The following is a 20,324-nucleotide window of genomic DNA, read 5'->3' as shown; positions in this document are numbered from 1 at the left end:
AATGAACCTACACAAGAAAATGAAAGATCAACTGCTGGAATCTTCTAATATCCATCACAAGCAAATCTGAAACAGTTTTTTTGCTGAACATCCATTTCAGTCACTTGATGATCTGCCATTTGATGCTCGTTTGTATGAGAGGAAAAATATGAATGCCTCAATCCCTCAATCAATCAATTGAAAGATCAACTGCTGGAATCTTCTAATATCCATCACAAGCAAATCTGAAACAGTTTTTTTGCTGAACATCCATTTCAGTCACTTGATGATCTGCCATTTGATGCTCGTTTGTATGAGAGGAAAAATATGAATGCCTCAATCCCTCAATCAATCAATTGAAAGATCAACTGCTGGAATCTTCTAATACCCATCACAAGCAAATCTGAAACAGTTTTTTTGCTGAACATCCATTTCAGTCACTTGATGATCTGCCATTTGATGCTCGTTTGTATGAGAGGAAAAATATGAATGCCTCAATCCCAAGAAAATCCTAACATATAACAAAGAAAATAGGTGTTTATATTGTTCATACTGCTTGGCCTTTGAGTCTCCCAACACTTGTAATCCATCACCTTTTGTACGTGGCTTTAGTAACTACAGGCATATTAGCCAGAGCTTGGCTTTACACGAATTGACAACAACACATCAGAAATGTTCAGCAATTTATCAGTGTGGTTAATGCTGGCACCTAAGATGATTTTTTTGCATCTTCACTAATTAAAAAGAAAGAAGAAGTGTTGAAGCAGAGGAGTATTGTCATGAGGATTATAGATATCATAAAGATGTTAAGCAAGAAAGCAATTCCTTTTTGAGGTCAGAGAAATGAATTGGCCTACATTCTGGATAATGAGGTTCTGAATCATGGTAATTTTTTAGCTACAGTGCAGTTGATGCCAAAACATGACCCCATTATGGCAGTTCATGTTTCTGCAGTACAAAACAAGTCTATATGAAGAATCAAACGATTAGAATAACAAGGAAAGGCTCAAAGTAAAGGCCGTGGTGGACTTGTTACATACCTGAGTAAAACAACTATTAACATGTTAATCCAAATTATGGAGAATATGATAAAAGAAAGAATCAGTCGTGAAGTTGCTCAAGCAAAATTTTATTCTATTCAAGCTGATTCAACACAAGATAATTCATCCATCAATCAGTTTAGCATTATTATTCAGTATGTGCTTAAAGGTGTTATCTGTGAGCGACTCCTTTCAGTTGTGCCAAGTAATGATGGTACATGACAAGGACTTTTTGATCTATTGACTGAAACATTACAGCATTTTAAAATTAATCCCAAAAAATGTTTATCTGATAGTACAGATGGAGCTGCAAGCTACCATGGCCAGTATAATGGTTTACAAAGTAAAATTACTGATGTGGCTGATCAACATGTCATATATGGTGCTATGCCCATGTCTTGAATTTGGTGATAACTGAAACAACAAAATGTTGCGTGCCTGCAGTTTCTTTTTTCAATTTGCTCCAGAATTTAGCAAACTTTTGTAAAAACATCATACACGAGAATGGCTGTATAGATAGAAGTTGTTGGAAAACAGCTAGGACAAGAAAAAATGAAACGATTAAAGCTAATTGGTGAAACAAGATGGTCAGGAAAATCCAATGTAGCAACAACTATATTTGGATGTTTTGATGATGCTGCTGTCAGTATTTTTGTAAATCTATTCATGCTTATCAATGATACAAGATTCAGACAAGTGCAAAAACAAAACAAGAAGCAAATGTTTTACTTCGAAGTCTTCTAAAGTTTGAAACTATACTGACAGCATTTACTTACTTGTATATATTTGAAACTACAGCCGTTATTTACAGACAAGTGGTTTTGATATGTTTACTCCATGGAGTTTAACAGATTCAGCTACAACAAAGTTGAAGGAAACAGACAAAAACATTTGATAATGTTCACAGCAAGGCACTGGAATTTGTAAATAAATGTAATGACAAGATTTCACAGTAGAATATGGATGAAAATCAAACATAGGAAATTGACTTTTTGGAAACAGCATTGCCAGTTAAGAGGCAGAGAAAGAAGAAAAGAATGGCAGATGAGCTTATAGATAATGAAGGAAATTCCTCAGATTCTCTACCTGATTTTCGAGTAAACGTGTTTAACCTAATAATGGACCGCATTGTCCAGTCACTAGATTCATGCTTCGTACAACACAAAAAGTTGTATAAAGATTTATCCTGCTTGGACCCAGCAAAGTTTAAAACTATTGCAGAGAAGGGCCTTGAAGATGGAGCATTGGAAGGTATTATTAAGCTGTCACATAAATCAGCAAAGATCAAGTAATATTGGAATTGTTTTCTTTTGCTTCGAACTTTGATGTTAAAGCTATTGCTTAATGATGGTGAGAATATGGATTCCAGTTGCAACAAGTGTAAAATTTGTAGCACTTGCCCATTGGTACTAAAAATTCTGGCATCCAACAGACTTCATGACAAGGAATATAATCTTTATGAACTTTATAAAGTCATCTGCACACTATCAGTTACTCAAGTCCAATGTGAGAGGGCATTTTCAAAGCTAAAATCAGCTTTCATAAAGACAAGGCAAAGAAATTCACTGTCTGAGGAGAACTTGGAATCATACATGTTGCTATCCATTGAAAAGGAATTGTTAGATGAATTGGATGCAGAAGCAATTATTGACAGATTTGTAATCATCTTGTGAATTCAAACGATTGCTCTTAATATAGTAGTTTGCAGGAAATATGCTTTTGAACTACCTGCTAATGTGTAAAATGTTCAGTACAAGCAAACTATTTAAAAATATCCACCATTTATTTAAAAAAAATAAAATAAAATAAGAATTCAATTATAACAATCTGTAATACTGCCAGTAATATGTACAATATATGTACACTGTAATTACTAAAAAATATACATTTATTTTGCAAAAATTTCAATTATACCTTTTTTCCACTTATGTATTTTTTGAAAATTTTATTTATTTCTTATAAAAAGTAAATGATAGCCTTATAGTCGTGGGTGGGTCCCCTTTGTCTCCTGGCAACCAATATTTTTAGACCCAATCTGCCTCTGGTAGCCAGCATTCCTGATGAAGCACAGGATGAGTTCTAGATCTATGGAGCAATTCTTCAGCATGTAATTTGTTTTATGAAAAATTACTGAATCAGTGTGCTATGTATCAGTCATATCCAAATGTCATCATGCTTGTCTTTCAAGTTTTACTTCCATTTACCTCTACATATCTCTGCAAGAGTGGATTTTCAATGCTTCCTCATATCAAAGCAAAGGCAAGAAACAGACTGAATGTTGCGGATGACATGAGGTTGGCTTTAACAAACACTCATCCACAAATTTTGAAGCTGGTTGCCCAGATGCAAGTACAACAACTGCATTAAATGTTAAGTTGATTAAATATTAAGTTATAATTATATTCTGAAAAATCTATTTTTAATGTGTTTTCTTTACGCTATTAAAAATGCATTTTTATGCAAATATGGTGGGGGTTGCAGGTTACTTGGCTATTATAAAAGGGGATCACGATTCGAAAAAGATACAGTACAGTCACCTGAACTTGTGCAAATGGATTTTTGTAGCTATGTGGGTTATTTAAGTGAATTAATTTAGTGATCACAATTCTACAGGATATAGCTTAAAAAAAAAAAAGGGGGAGGGACATTAATATGAGAAATATTACATTAGCACGCATAATAAGTCTAAGACTGTAAACTTGCACACAACATTTTTTTTCATGTGCACATGGAGTGCCAAAAATTGCAGAGAACATTGATGTTACCACAATTCTTTTATTCTGGTATGCACACAACTTGAAGACTGCCACTAGTTAAATAAAATCCAGAATCATTACTCAAGTTTTACTATTAATATCAACTGTATTTCAAAAAAAAAAAAGTTTTAAGCACTAAACAAAATGACAATCTCTGCCTTCAATATGCAGCTATATAATAAAATAATTATACTAAAAAAAATCTTTCTGCTTATATATTATATATTCTTAAAATACATTTTTGAATATATATATACTGTATATATATTGGTAATATTTTTCTACTGATAAATTAACCAGACCTATTAAGAAAAGTGAGTATTAATGTAGGTGTTCAGAAGTGTAAGTGATCCCTTCAAAGGAAGCAAAATGGCATGTGCTAAAACTATGAGGATTTTTTTTTTTTTTTTTTTTTTTTAATTAATGTAATAATTATGGTAACTAAATATAGGTTTTAAAAGGTGGTCACTGGAAATGGGGAGGTCATGAATATATGAAGAATATAGCTGGAAACAAAGAAAAATTCACAAATCTTATTTGCAAACAATTATAGAAAAGTCTAATGTGCAAATAATGTAAAATCCTTTAAGAATTTTAAATATTAAAATGCTGAAAATGACAATCCTAAAGCTGTGCAAGCTAAGCACGGTCCTATGGATGCATTCAAGTTAAATAATTTGAATGTGGTATAGTATGAATTTATCTTTTAATAAAAAATAAACAAGTTTTCTTAACAACTACAGTGCATATCAGAAACAAAATTTGCTTATTTGAATTAAAGAATTTAAACAGCAGATGTTTTGGAGATGAAAATCTTGCAAACAAATATATTTCAGCTCAATAGGGAAAAATGCCAATTTATAATTCTTGGCTACATCCTGACAAAAATAAATGCTTCTGTCACACCACACGTTTTAAAAAATTATGACACAGTTTTCATAATAAATTGGTTTTAGACTAGGTTTATCTTCTTTTAATAGTTGACTATTAAGAGAGAATATGCATAAAAACATTCAACGAGATAATTACCTCAATCACAGATAGGTTTCATGAAAGTGACTTTTATAAATTGTTTATGATTATAACAGTAATTATTAAGAAGATGCATGATATTTAACAAATGCAATAGCAGCAAGTTCCTTGCAAAATTCCTCCACAACAATTAAAACTTCCAGAATACTGGCATTTTCACATGTGTCATAGTCTACACCCTCACTTAAAAGGGCTCTTCTAGTTAACTGGAGTTGTTTTTTGTGATTAGGAATACTTTGAATGGCTACTTGAATATCTTCCACAACTTTCAGCAGCACAGTAAACAGAGACCTTGTTTGTGGCATCAAAGGAAGTAGAGGATTCAGTAAATATTCATGAAGATAAGGATGGGGGAAAAGGGCTAGTCTGGATAATAGTGATGTTACCTGTAGATTTACTTCATATGGCTGTTGTAACATGTGTTCAACCTTATCAAATATCATATTAAGAAAATCACCTTCATAAAAATAATAACCTCTACTATCTGCTTCAGGCTGAGAATCAGAACTAGAATTATCATCTTGTATAGAATTTGGAAACAAGTTCAAAGCCTGCAGAGAATCATGTGCTCCATCCCACTGGTCACAAAGACTAATACATTCAAGAAATCTGGTATTTGCATCTTTCACATATACATCGTATCCTGATTCATCTTCTGCATTACATGACTTTATTTCATCAGGAAGTAAAAGAAGAAAACAATTAAGTATTCGATGAATGTGGGTAGGTGCAAAATATCTGCTTACTGGTGATGATCCTGGAGAAATATCTTCATCATCTAAATATTTTTCGGATTGCAAATAATCATTATTATAATCTTCCTCTTCTTCATCTGTATAGTTACAATAGCCATCTACAACTGTATTATCATAATAATTTCGACTAGCCAGACTGTTTAACACAAGATTCTGCAAAATATGCTCTGTAGGCTTTCTTAATAACTCTTCAAATAGTTGTAAGATAGCCATACTCAATTCTGAGCTGTGATTTCTGCATCGTTCTATTAATAAGTGTTTTAGGGTATGATGCACATGACCAGGAATTTCTAGTTCATCAGGCTTTCCCAAAAGAAATTCACCAAACACATTTATTATTTTGGATGAAGATACGTGACGTAGACAGCATGATACCAGGACCGTCATAAAGAGGGAATGTTCATCATTTTCATCATTTACAAGATCTTTATACATAACCTTGTCAAGGAATTCAACTTTCAAACAGGATGATAATTGTTCACTTATAGAAAGATGTGCACTAAGAGCAATGGTATTTATAAAATCAAGCCACCGAAGAAAACACAATAATTTCCTGTTTCCTGCTGATACGGGGCCATTACTTCCTATACTGACATCACTGTCCCATCTTGCAACAGCATCATCAATATCTGCTGGCTTCAAGGACTTTGGAAGTGAAATGTACAAATTGGCAAAACAGTTTATTATTGTATGACAAAAATCTGTATGCTGTAATATTGAGATGGCAGCTGAATCATTGGCTGTTGAGGTACACTCTATAAGGCAATTGCCTGCTCTTGTTGATATATTATTATCAGGACTTTTTAAAAGGGTAAGCAGTGATTTTATAAGGGGATATTCTACAACTACATTCTCTGCACTATGTATCTTTGGATACTCAGAAAGGCTCGAGTTTGATGTACTCAATGAATTTTTTCTTGATGTATCCCCACATGTAGTTAAAAAACAACTAACAAGTTGTGGATTTTCTTTCAATTTCAGACTTATGATTTCTAAAAAATTGACCTCTTCTTTCTCTGTTGGTGCTGCAAGTAATTCCCCACAAAGAGCAACAAATTTTTGAAGAGGATAATAAATACCAATATTTGGTAGTAAAGACTGTTGAGCCCTTTTTATTAGTCTAGTTACGAATATTAATAAATGGCGTTTAATACCTGGAGGAGTATCAGCTCTTGCAAGTATGCACATAGTACTCAAAATCTTCTGTTGAATAAAATATTCCATACAAGGTCCCATATAATTGGATTCTAATTCCTCCTCTTCTTCTTGTTCCAAAATAGAAGACATCTGCTGCAAATGACTTGGTATCGATGTCAATTCAACCGGAAGTTGACTAGACGAAGACTTTTCTGTATAAAAGTTGGTCACTGCTGTCCAGTGAAAGATAAAGTCATCTTGTAATGGTAATGGTGGAGCTAATGCATCCACCGCACTGTATAAAACAGAAGCAAGACGACTCAACATTTCATAAATTTTATTTATTTTCGAAAGTTTTTGACAGTTTTGCAGCCATAAGCATTTCGACACGCTGACAACTCATCTATGTAAGTATAATCATAACTTATACTTCAAAATGCTCTTCGTTCATTATATATTACCAACATTGAAGTATGGAAATGTTTTCATTGTTGGCATAAAAAAACTATATATAATATATATATTTTTTATGTTTCATCATGAATGACCACTTAGAATCACATTACCTTAATAATATACAATATGTGGTACCATATAATGAGTACTGCGTATGTTTGTGCATACTGACAACACTAAACTGCATTCTGAAATCGGATAAATCACTTACAACTGTTGATAATTTAAAGAATATTCTTTAAGATCACTTATCTGTAATTTGAAATAATAACATATCAACCACTAATTATTTCGTTCTTTAGATCTAAAAATACACAAAACCCTCAACATTATTCAACTTAAGATAAAAAGAGCCACACACGTATCCAACAAGAGGATGAGAACGGAACGAGAGTATTACACCAGCGCACCTATTTCATAATAACGAAGTCTAAAATGTGAGATATTTTTCTCCAAGTGGTGCTGGATTAGAATTTTATATTTTGTTGTGCCAATTAGTGTATGAGATAAGGACATGTGATTCAGCTAGCAGGCAGGAAAGGGCAAAGTATTATAGTAGGTGTTTTAACAAGTGAGTTTCAGAAAGTTATTCGCAGTTAGTCCATTTTCATAGTTAACAATTATGTTATAAATTCCCTCGAATATAGAAAGCAAACGTATTAAAAATGTCTGCACATGACTTAATATCCACTGTTGTGCAAATACTTGCAAGATGTTTGCTATCGGAACTTTGTGTATATATACATATATATTATTCAGAAGGCTGAAAAATAATTGATATAATTTTCGAAACCTGCATTATGTTATGGAAAATGAATATGTGCGATTTCCTTAGTGGGAATGTTTCGTATATTTCCAAAATAGTACCAGAAATCAGCTTTCAGCAATATCGATCGGTCTCCCGAATATCTAAAATTCCTAGGCATTAGTACAAATGATAGTCACTTGTTTTAATTCATTTTGGAAAAGTTGCAATGAAAACTATGTCAATGCAGTATGCTTTCTTGAAACTGTGCAGTTGCTTCGAGATTAAATTACATTTCTAGACTCATTGGTTTATTAACTGTTAATTCAGCTGATTTTTTTTTTTATCTGATGTAATGGAGAGAAAATGGGAAAGAGATCTAGGCAATTTTAAAAATGGCTTGCACACTCATTCTGCACAAATAACGATTATTTTTAAGTGAAGGGGGGAAAAAAAAAGAAAAGTTGTATGATATTTTCACAAGATTTTTTTTTCTTTTTGTCAAAAAAAACTGAACTAAATTGAAATGAACGTTTGCGAACTTAGTGACAATGCACTTAGGAGGAGGAAGAAAATAGTTCTAAATCCTATTACACGTAATATTGATGATAACACCCATTTATTATTGCCACTTCGGCGGATTTCTTTGTATTGAATTTTTATTGCTTATTGGTGGATATAGTATGCAGTGTCCCATCAATGTTTCCCAAACCTCAAATGTAAGGTCTTGAGGTTTGGAAAACATCGATGGGACACTGCATACTCTATTGGAGGAGTTATACTGGAAGAAGTAGGGGAGACGAGATGTGGGGTTGATGATTGATAGAAAACAGAAATTTAGGGGACATATTGCAAAGGTAACACAGAGGATTGCTGCTGCAATAATGAGGAGGACACTGACCTGCAGAGATAAAACAGTTATCTCTGCAGGTCAGTTGTATAAGACCCTGATCAGACCACACTTGGACTATTGTTCTCAGATTTGGTTCCCAGGATTTGAAGGGGATAAATTAACTAGGAAAAGGATACAAAGGCAGATAACAAAGATGGTTTCAGGACTGTACAATGATAGTTATGAGGATTGGCTGAGGGAATGTGAACTGCAGAGTTTGGTGGATAGAAGGAGAGGTGATATGATTGAGACTTTTAAACTGTTGAGAGGTGGTTACAGGGTTGACACTGGGGTGTTCTTTTGCTTGGTTGAACAGCGGGAAGGAGTGATGACAAGAGGCCATCCCTGGAAGTTACGAAAGGAAACTGTAAGCAAGAGGGTGAGGAGTGGTTTCTTTGCATGGAGGATGGTTGAACCATGGAATGCCTTGCCTGATGGAGTGGTGAGAGTGAGAACAGCCAATGAGTTCAAGGAGTGGTATGATAGACTTTGTGTTTCTTAGGAGGGGACCTCCCCTCGATGAGTCTTGATAGACTTTGTGTTTCTTAGGAAGGACCTCCCACAATGAGTCTTTTGACTCCATGGAGGCCTGAATAATAATAATAATAATAATAGTACAGAAATGTATTTTTGATAAAACAAAACTTTTTGAGAAAATTATGTAATTCAGTGTAAAAGTATGGAATTTCACTAGCAAGTTTATGAGATTAAATCTTTGACATGGGAATTGCCTTCAATTTCACAACTTAAAAGACAGTCAGCTTTTAATGCATTGGTTAGATTTCACTGTCCTGACAGCTGTTTTAAACGGTTGGTTCTCATCAGAGACCTGGCAGAAACCTAAGAGGACAAGAACCCTCATCAGTACCAGAGAACCTATCAAAAGTTCATTTATGAGGACTATAACTCTCTGACATTTTATTTATTATTTTGTGAAACCTCTAAGGAGTCCAAAGACTCATTGAGGGAGGTCACCCACTCCACAACTCTCCATGTCTACTACATAATTCACCAGCTACACTGAATCCCCAATACCATCATCATCTACTACCCACCACCACCACTACTATCTTTTGTCTGTAAATTGCATGTGTTCTCAAGGCTGATGTGTCTGTATGTGGGATGAAAAAATAGTTTCCAGGAGAAAAAATCTGCTACCTCCATATGAGATTGGCTAACTCACCTTCAATTGAAAAAAACCATATTCAGATTCCTCCAGTCACAATGGGAATCAGACTTAGGCCTTTTCCAATCAAAGGGTGCAACATACCACTGTTCTTCCATTTGCTATGGAGGTGCTCGATTGGACATTGGGTTGCTTGGATAATGATATGAAGGTTCGTGCCCTCTTAGGTTTTTGCTTGATTTCTGATGAGAACCAGTAGTTTGAAACAGCTGTCATGCCAGTGAAATCTGATCTAATAAAAAGTGACTGTATGAGCACTTGGGCAGAGTCCGTGTCCTTAGCAGCACAAACTAGGCAGTTCCTTTATTATTATTATGGGCGACTCCAAGGCATCCTTAGACTAATCGAGGGAGGCCCTAAACATCATGTCCATCACAACTATTCGACATTCACACAGTATCTATCATACTTTGCCTTGAACTCATTCACTGTCATAGCACCCACAACAGACTCTGGCAGCTTATTCCACTCATTCACCACTCTAAAAGTAAAAAACCCAGCTCTAACACCCTTACTAACCACACTCTTGCCCAGTTTCCATGGATGTCCCCTAGTCCTCCCACCACCAGTCCTGTTCTCAAAAATATCCTCTGAATTAATCCTATAGAAACCTTCAGCAATTTGAATGTCCCAATCATATCTCCCCCTTTCTGCCTATCAACCAATTTCTGCAACCCACAAATCTTCAACTTGTTCTCATAAGGTTCATTCCATAGACCTGCTATCATCTTTGTCACTCGTCTCTGGATCCTCTCAACCTCCTCCCCATCAAGAAGAAACCTAGGTGACCAAATCTGGGCACAGTAGTCGAGATGTGGTCTTATCAAGGCTCGATACAGAGGAACGATAACTTATCTCTGCTCGTCAAAGTATTCTTCAGCATCCAAGTGATTTGATGAGCTGATTTAGCCACTTTTGCAATGTGCCCCCTAAACTTCAATTCCCTATCCACCAACACTCCCAAGTCCCTGGCCTCATCAATCTCCTGGAGTACAGTTCCACCAATGTGATATACTGCTGCTAATCTTTTCACCCCAAAATGCATAACCTTACATTTTGCCACATTAAATTAACATCCATTCTCCTTAGCCCATACCTCCAATCTATCCAAATCATCCTGCAAAATTTTGACATCTTCTGCATTCACTATTGCCCTACCCAACTTTGCATCATCAACGAACAAATGAACCGTTCTTCTCATCGTTAATGAACAAATTGAACAATAGTGGTCCAAGAACAGAATCCTGCGGCACGCCACTAGTCACAGGCCGTCTTTTGGACTCTACCCCTGCGTAAACTACTCTCTAGTATCTTTCCATCAACCATCCTCCTATCCATCTCACCAACCCTATATTCCATTCCCATATGTTGCAGTTTATGGATTAGAATTCCATGTGGTATCCTGTCAAAGGCCTTAGACAGGTCCAGCAGTATCACTGTAAACCCATTACCCTTATCCAGTTTTGTCAGCCAACACTGTGTTATAAAACCTGAGCAAGTTACTGAGACATAGTCTGCCCTTCACAAAACCATGCTGTTCCCCCATACAGTATCTCAATCCATGCCTGTATTTTTCCCTTGACTACTTTCTCCAAGATGTTGACAACAACTCCTGATATGCTGATTGGTCAGTAATTTGCAACAGTAGACTTGGATCCTCCTTTATGCAGTGGAACTATTTTCCCCTCTTTCCGCCCCTTCGGGCTAAACCACACCCAAAACTTAGATTAAACAATATGGTCAAGTGCACTGACAATTCTTAAGCTGTGTCACGTAAGACCCGTGCTGGTATACCGTCCAATCCCACAGATGTATTCACATTAAGGTTCTGTAATAGACTATTCACCTCCACTTCATTCACCACAATTCCCCTATAAACTTTTTGTAATAGATTTCACGGTTTGATATGAACACAGATGGATAAGAAAATAACTATTTGTTAACTTAAAAGCTTATATCTCGCTGGTATTATATCCAGCATCTTCAGAGTACACAACACAAAGTTTGTTACAAATGCAAAACAACCACAATCCGGTGTAATAGTGGGGGGCTAGTAAAAGTAATTGCAGCGTGCAACACAAGACTAAAGTCCTAATATGGCGGCATCTAGGTTAAAAAAAAAAAAATTCAAAGTTTTGAAATAGTAGTCTAAATGATAGTCTTAGAAAGTTTGAAAAAATGAAATAAAATAAAGGTAATAAATATTAATTTGGTCTTAAGATGACTGTCTCCCAATTCTTTGGTAGACAGTCATCTTAAGACCAAATTAATATAATTAACCCAACTGTACATTTTGTTCCATTAGTCTCAATCTCACACCAAATAGCCTCAAACGAGCTCTTTTCACTATCCTATAATACAACTTCTATTCTTCTTGGCTACAGTTCATCAGCTGTCATCAATAACACTCCTCCTCCCATTTTATTCTCTCTGTCCCTCCTGAACACACTATACCCTACACATTCTATCCCACTAATTATATAATCTTCTGTCAGCCATGTTTCACTAATGCCAATAACCTGTGGCCAGGAAGAGCCAACCAAGGCCAAAAATTCTTCCTTCTTGTTCCTGATACTCCTGGTATTAGTATACATGAAATGCAGAGGTCCATTTGTCCCCCTCCCCATCTTGATGCGTTATACTAACTATCCCATTCTAATTTCTTGCCTTTCGTACTAGCTCGGGCACATTATACACATTCTTACACTCAACTGCCTCGCTGATGTCTGCATATCCACATCCTCCCCTCCTTAATAGTTCTAGTTTCCCTGATTTTGCACATCCACTCTCACTTCACTCAGCAACACTTTTTCCAGTGTTCGCACACCCAAATCCATTCAAATGTAAGCCATCCATCTTATACAAATCTTTTTGCCCATCAAACTCACTCCACACCACACCGTCTGCATAACCTGCGCCTAGTCATTTGCGATTATGGCCCTCCTCCTAAACTCTTCTCTGTCATACCACGGCAACAGACTGACTATCCTCACTCTGTCACTCTTTTCTTTCGCTACCTCTAATAATTCCTTCAAGTCCTCTCTCATAACAAATTTATCTCCTTTCAAATCATTTGTTCCCGCTACGACTATCATTTCTTTCACCCTCTGCTTTTGCGCTCTAATACTCTCACTTACAACCTTAATTTTTGCACCCGTAAGTACGATTTAGTCAAACTCTCATCTTTCACTTTCCTTCATTTCTGAAACACTCCCAATCATACACTTATTTTTCCTTTCATACACTTGCTTATTTCTGTTAGCCGCGGCGCTCGAGAAAGAGTTTTGCAGACGCTCGAACTGCTGCTTCACCCTATTTATTACTCCGCATAACCGTGCGATCTCACTCATTACAGTTAATTTCTCATTCATTTTTTTTATCATTCAAACCATTAATCTCTCTGTATAATTACTTTCGCTCTCTCTTTCATCACCGCTCTCATTGCTATCTTGTACAACATCACAATTTACAACATCATAATTTACAAACCACTATTTTCTCTCACATTCTGGCTTTCTTCTACAACAACAATCTCACGAACTGACACTTCAATTCCACACTTTCCTTACACTTTCGTCACAGTCTCCCACCACCATCATTATCTATTGAAACTCCAGCCTCTTTCGGGAAAGCATACAGCCTGCACACGTTACACTGGACGAATTCCCTTACATTAAAGTTTTTGAACAAAGACTGCGAAGTTTTGGATGGCATTGTTTTTCATCGCATTGGCGCCATGTGCCACACTATCAATCGTATCTTTAAACTACTAGTTCAAATAAAGCGGAAATCACACCAAAAACCACAGACACTCCAAGTTACCAAAAACAAACAATACTACATTAAGATTAAATCAATTGGCGATTTTTTCTCAAAATTATACTTATGTTTTCGGGAGCTCTCTGCAAACACTGAGCCAAAAGTATAATGAGCCAAATTTAGTGGTATAATGATAACAAATCAGAATCCTCATTATATATTATAGAATCCTGCCAAATTGAAGTCTTTTGGGCTTTACATTTTAGTACCTAAAGAAACATTATTAGGCCTTTTGCAAGAAGTCAGTCATTCTCCTCCTATTCTTTTAAACAAGAACAGCTGGTGAACTAACCTCTAATACAATCCATGCATTTAGAATAAATGATCTGGAGAAGTTGAACTGAGCTGATATGTATGTTACTGACATTGACCTGTAGTCATTATTAGATTAAGAATCATTTCCATTGGATTTTTTTGAGATTAATACCTATATGAGGAAATCATTTAAAACTAAATAGGCAAATGCATGTAACTGCATAAGAAAATGTTTAATGACGTTGATGGATTTACATTACATCAAATATTTCCTTCTGAAAATAAAAGATCACCGCCAATGAAACAGAGGGTGTTTGATTATTTTTAATCATGACCCAAGCATGCAAATAAGTCTTAATATTATGTCTGTTAACTATTAGTTCTTCTGATTTGACTGTTTTATGGAATGAAAAATCAACTGTTATCTACATATATAAGACCAGCAGGTATTTATTTCGTGTGAGGTTTCCGCTTTCCTCCCCTGTCCCTTAGGACAGGCTGAGCCCTCCTAATGAAGGATTGAGTATGTATTTTATGTGTGTAAATCCATGTGTGTTCATGAGGCTGGTTTGTCTGTTGTGAGGGGCGAAAAACCCGAATTTCCGGGTGAAGAAAAACCAATGAAACAAAGGTTGTTTGATTATTTTTAATCATCACCCAAGCAAGCAAATAAGTCTAATACTATGTCTGTTAACTACTAGTGTTCTTCTGATTTGACTGTTTTATGGAATGAAAAATCAGAGTTTCTGTGAAATAAAACACTGTTACCTACATATAATACTAGTAGTTATTTATTTCGTGTGAGGTTTCCACTTTCCTACCCTGTCCCTTAGGACAGGCTGAGCCCTCCTAATGAAGGATTGAGTATGTATTTTATGTGTGTAAATCCATGTGTGTTCATGAGGCTGGTTTGTCTGTTGTGAGGGGCGAAAAACCCGAATTTCCGGGTGAAGAAAAACCAATGAAACAAAGGTTGTTTGATTATTTTTAATCATCACCCAAGCAAGCAAATAAGTCTAATACTATGTCTGTTAACTACTAGTGTTCTTCTGATTTGACTGTTTTATGGAATGAAAAATCAGAGTTTCTGTGAAATAAAACACTGTTACCTACATATAATACTAGTAGTTATTTATTTCGTGTGAGGTTTCCACTTTCCTACCCTGTCCCTTAGGACAGGCTGAGCCCTCCTAATGAAGGATTGAGTATGTATTTTATGTGTGTAAATCCGTGTGTGTTCATGAGGCTGGTTTGCCTGTTGTGAGGGGCGAAAAACCCGAATTTCGGGGTGAAGAAAAACCCTCTACCTCCCCCCCCCCATATAACCATATGACCAGTTAACTCACCTTTGGTCAAAAGATATCGGATAAAGGTTCCTCACATCATGGATGGGAGCATCTTACCTGTCATTATGAGATAAGGCTCAGCTCCATCACTTTACTCAATACGAGTTGGACACGTGCTCAAATATAGACGTTTTCTTACCCTCAGTCGGAAAATGTTGATGTGCAAGAGTGAACATCAAGTTTTTTGTGAAACTGAAGAAATCTGTGACGGAAACTTTTCATTATTGACTGAGGCTTATGGTGAAGAGTGCATGTCTCGTGCATACGTTTTTGAATGGCAAAAATTATTTTTGGCAGGCAGAGAAAGCATGAAAGATTATGATCACCCAGGCCGCCCAAGCACAGAAATTACCAATGACAACATTAAAAAAGTTCAAATAGACAGAAGGTTGGGTATTTCAGCTGTAGCTGAAAAAGATTGTTTAAGAAATGTTTAATGCATTTTAACAGAAAAAATGAACATGAAAAGGTTTATGCAAAAATTGTTCCAAAAATGTTGTCAGATGAACAAAAAGAAAGTTGCAAGGAACTGTGTTTGGACCTTTTGCTATGCATTAAGAATGAACACAAGATTTGTTGAATTCTGTAATTACTTGTGATGAAACTTGGATATTTATGTATGATCTAGAAACCAAGCAACAATCAATGCACTGCATTGACTTCCACTGCATTGATTGTCGATGCAGTGGAAGTTAGCAATATCTCCAAGACCAAAAAAAAAAAGCACACATAAGTCATTTGAAGTTCAAGGCTGTGTTGATTGTTTTCTTAGATATCCAGGTACTGTAATTGCAGAGTGGGTTTCTAGTGGCGAGATGGTAAATCAGCAGTATTACTTTGAAGTCAAATTGTGCAAATGCATAAGAAGGAAATTACCAGAATTGTGGAGAAATGGTTGGATTTTGCACCAAGACAACGCGCCAGTCCACAACGCTTTGTCTGTGAAGCAGTTTTAGCTAATCACAACATCGCTGTGCTTGAGCACTTACCTTATTCGCCAGACCTAGCTCCCTGCAACTTCTACCTCTTCCTAAAGATCAAGTCTGTGTTCAAAGGAACCCATTGGTAGAAGATGTGAAAGCAAAAAATGATCTGCTGAATTGCTTTGAACATTGGCATCATAATCTGCTGTGTGTCAACTCAGAAGAGTGCTGTTTTGAAGTTGATCATAAGTGATTTTCTCAATTTGTTAAATAAAAAGAGATACAGGCAGTCTTGTTTTTTCTATGTCACATCTTGTATACCAACTGAGCTATGGAGACTCCAAGACCAGCAATTAACTTAATTGACAAACCGTTATAAAGATTAACTATATAATCACATATGTACTACAGTAAAAATTAATTTATTATGTAGATACAAGAAATCCTTTCAAAGATTCTTTGCATCAAAGATGGGATTCAGATTGAGCTTTTTGCAAGCAAAGAGCATGTCAATACCAACTGAGCTACAAAAAAATCACTGAATTAAGGCAGACTGAAAAGCAGAAATATATAATAGATTTTATCACCATGGTATATGTTGCAGTTAAAGAAAGAAACTAATATGTTCAGAATCTCCCAAACTTGTGGTATGGATATATAATCACTGAAGTTCAGTCAACATAGTAAGGCTTCATCTGTTTTTTTAAATAAGCATTCAAATTTAAAATAGCTTATATGGGTTAGACTATCTTTGACCAAATGAGTCTGTAAACAATGTCAACTCTATATGACATCAGCAAACTAACAATTTGTCAATGTGGAAAAAAGAAAAGCATTGGGAAGAGACTTCAGGGACATCTATATTACATAAGCTACTAGAAATCATACAAGTGTGGTCTTGCTCAGCATGGAGTCAATGCAGATCATAGAATTCTTTGGTCAAAGAGAGCTTAGAGCCTTTATTACATTAGCCTAGTTTCAGTTGAAACTGTTGTATCTACTTACCAAAAAAAAATTGGAAGATTATTATTCTCAGCAACTGTAAATAATGAATTTTTTTAAAAAATAGTATTACAGGTAACCCTCGTATAGCGCAGATGTTAGGTTCCATAGAAATGCTGCGTTATATAAATCGCATTATACGAGACTTAGATCACATAGAAAGAGTATGGTCAGGTTCCGAAATCGTTTTTTTTTTTTATTATTATATAAACAACAGTTGGAGAAGAGGTGCTTGGTATAACATCAGGAAAGGGACCGCCTGAGGATAAGGAGGCATGGTGGTGGAATGAGGAGGTGCAGTTGGAGATCAAGGAAACGAAAGAGGCAAAGAAAAAATGGGATATGACTGGAACTAGAGCCGACAAGGAGGCATATAGATTAGTGAAGAAAAATGCAAAGAGAGCTGTGGCAAGGGCGAAAGCGAGGGCAGTTGATGAGGTTTATGAAGAACTGGAGAGAAACGGTGGTGAAGCTCAGTTGTTGAGAATAGCGAAAGCCAGCGATTAGGCCTCGAAAGACATAACATCAGTCAAGCAGATTAAGGATGCCTCAGGAGTAGTATTACAAGAGGAGGACAAAATCAGAGAAAGATGGAAAGAATATTTCCGTAAACTACTAAATGAGGAGAATCCGAGAGAGAGGTGTGAGGATGGAGAGGCAAACGAGAGACCGGTGCAAGACATAAGTAGAGAGGAAGTGGATTGGATACTAAGAAAAATGAAGAATGGAAAGGCTGTGGGGGCAGACCAGATACCTGGGGAAGTGTGGAAAAGTTTGGGCAGTGAGGGCGTGGATATGTTATGGGATCTGATGAGGAAAATAGCCCAACAGGAAAAGATACCAGAGGAATGGAGGAAAAGTATTCTCGTCCCAATCTACAAAGGAAGAAGAGGATATGTTCAAGACTGTGGCAACTGTAGAGGGATCAAGCTGATGTCACACACATTGAAGATATGGGAAAGAGTAATTGAAGGAAGGATACAGCAGGAAATGAAAATTGGTGAGGAGCAGTTTGGATTTATGCCATTAAGAGGGACAATGGATGCGATATTTGCGCTAAGGCGATTGATGGAGAAATATAGAGAGATGCAAGTGGATCTGCACATGGTATTTATCGACCTCGAAAAGGCATACGACAGAGTGGCCAGGCAGGAGGTATGGAGGTGTATGAGGAAGAAGGGGGTGTCGGAGAAGTACGTGAGGTTGGTGAAGGAGATGTATGAGGGAACAGAAACTCAGGTCAGGTCTATTGTTGGCATGACAGAAGGGTTCCCCATTGTCGTAGGGCTACATCAAGGGTCAGCTCTGAGCCCCTACCTCTTTGACCTGGTCATGGATGTACTAGTGGAGGATGTCAAGAAGGAGGCACCATGGAGCATGCTTTTTGCCGACGACATTGTTCTATGCGAATCATCCCAAGAGAAGCTTGAAAATACCCTGGAAGAGTGGAGAAAGGTATTGGAGGAGAGAGGCATGAGAATTAACCGGGTGAAGACTAAATATATGTCAACGGGGAGTGACGAGGATATGGTCATACGACTCCAGGGTGAAAGGCTAATTTCAGGGAAGAAATTCAAGTACCTTGGGTCGGTTGTCGAGAGGAATGGTGACTTGGATGAGGACATACAGCACCGAATAACATGCAGTTGGATGAATTGAAGGAAGATGAGCGGGGTCCTGTGCAACAAGAGAGTGAGTTGTAAGAGGAAAGGAAAGCTGTATAAGATGGTGGTGAGGCTGGCGATGCTCCATGGTGCGGAGACGTGGCCTATAACCAAGGCACATCAGAGGAAGATGGAGGTAGCGGAGATGCGGTGGATGTTGAGATGGATGAGTGGTGTGACAAAGAAGGATGGGATAAGGAATGAATACATCAGAGGAACAGTTAAGGTGGGACCAATTGGCAAGAAGATACAAGAAAGTAGGCTGAGGTGGTTTGGACATGTAGAGAGGAAAGGTGAGGGAGTATGTTGGTAAACGAGTAGAGTATATGGAGGTGGAGGAAAAGAGGCAGGCCCAAGCTCAGGTGGAGGGATAAGGTGACTGAGGATCTTAGGGAGAAAGGATGGTGTTCGAAGGACACCCTGGACCAGAGAACTTGAAGAGGAAGGTTAAAGATCGGTGTGCCGACCCCATTTAACATGGGATAAGGTAGAGTGGAAGAAGAATAAACAACAATGACATATCCAACAAAAACAATATTTTTATTTAATTCAGGTAATTCATGTAAGTTAAGAAAACATAAACTGTGAGACAAATACGTGGTATAAAATTATAAAAATTACAAATTGTACATAAATTTCATTGCACATAATGCATAAATGTTTTAGACACAGTAAAATAAAGCGCATATTTTAATCGTCATCACTGTCTTCAGAAATAACATTTCGTAGATGTTCTTTAAGTGGCCGGAGGTTGTCACCACTTAAAATCTCTCGGACATCATTTGTATAATTCTCATTGCATACTTCGGCTGGTTTAGTCATCAAGAAGTCAGTAATAAGACGTTGCTTTCCACTATGCTGCAATTTTTTATTAAGTTCATAATATGGCGCTTAACAAATATCCAATTGTCTCGTGAATTTTCCCGAGGTTACCTGTATATTGTTAGTTGTATTTTAATTCGTCTGATGCTAACTCTGGCTGTGGCTTGTGCCATGAATAAAATCCGTTATTGTGTGCTCTGTCTTTTGAGCCTGCCTTATTTCACTCTCTCTTATTTTCAGACCAAAATGTGATATAATTTGAGTTAATTATTTATTATCATTAAACTTTTTTGCTGTTCATTTGTGTATACTGTTATTCACTGTCACACATACTTAAAAACTCATAAAACTAATTTGATTTTAAACAGAAGTTCCAACATCCAGTCAACATCCACTCTGGCACCTGAGGATTAAGAAGTATGTTAAACATAAGTTATTATTATTATTATTATTATTACGGGCAACTCCAGGGAGTCATTAGACTCATCGAGGGAGGCCCCAAATCATTTTCATCA

The 20,324-nt window shown here is 36.5% G+C and overlaps 2 protein-coding genes across 3 annotated transcripts in view; one reads left to right on the top strand and one right to left on the bottom strand.

Moving 5' to 3' along the window:
• Window positions 1-4,733: 4,733 nt before the first annotated feature.
• On the bottom strand, window positions 4,734-7,089 carry LOC150092729 (FHF complex subunit HOOK interacting protein 2A-like). Its single transcript, XM_090414549.1, has one exon. It carries the CDS (start codon window positions 7,024-7,026, stop codon window positions 4,870-4,872), a length of 2,157 nt encoding a protein of 718 aa, XP_090270675.1. The 5' UTR covers window positions 7,027-7,089; the 3' UTR covers window positions 4,734-4,869.
• Window positions 6,994-20,324, top strand: part of LOC150092728 (protein kinase C and casein kinase substrate in neurons protein 1-like) — a 214,643-nt gene continuing 201,312 nt past the window's right edge. Inside the window, exon 1 of one of the 2 annotated variants that reach the window (XM_090414551.1) lies at window positions 6,994-7,106. The gene's annotated coding sequence lies outside the window, so the exon portion shown is untranslated. Of the gene's footprint in view, window positions 7,107-7,563; window positions 7,727-20,324 lie in introns of those variants that run through there. The other variant, XM_090414550.1, reaches the window with a different exon arrangement.

This window comes from Typopeltis vanoorti, chromosome 25 (genome assembly GCF_054136105.1).
Source record: "Typopeltis vanoorti isolate ZY-2024b chromosome 25, IOZ_Tvanoo_1.0, whole genome shotgun sequence".
In the NCBI taxonomy this organism is placed as follows: Eukaryota; Metazoa; Arthropoda; class Arachnida; order Uropygi; family Thelyphonidae; genus Typopeltis; species Typopeltis vanoorti.
Note: the sequence above shows the minus strand (reverse complement) of the source record. Positions and strands in the feature narration are given on the sequence as shown.

Bases quoted from the DNA above. Each gene is read 5' to 3' on its own strand.
- LOC150092729 (XM_090414549.1), bottom strand. From the start codon at position 7,026: ATGTTGAGTCGTCTTGCTTCTGTTTTATACAGTGCGGTGGATGCATTA.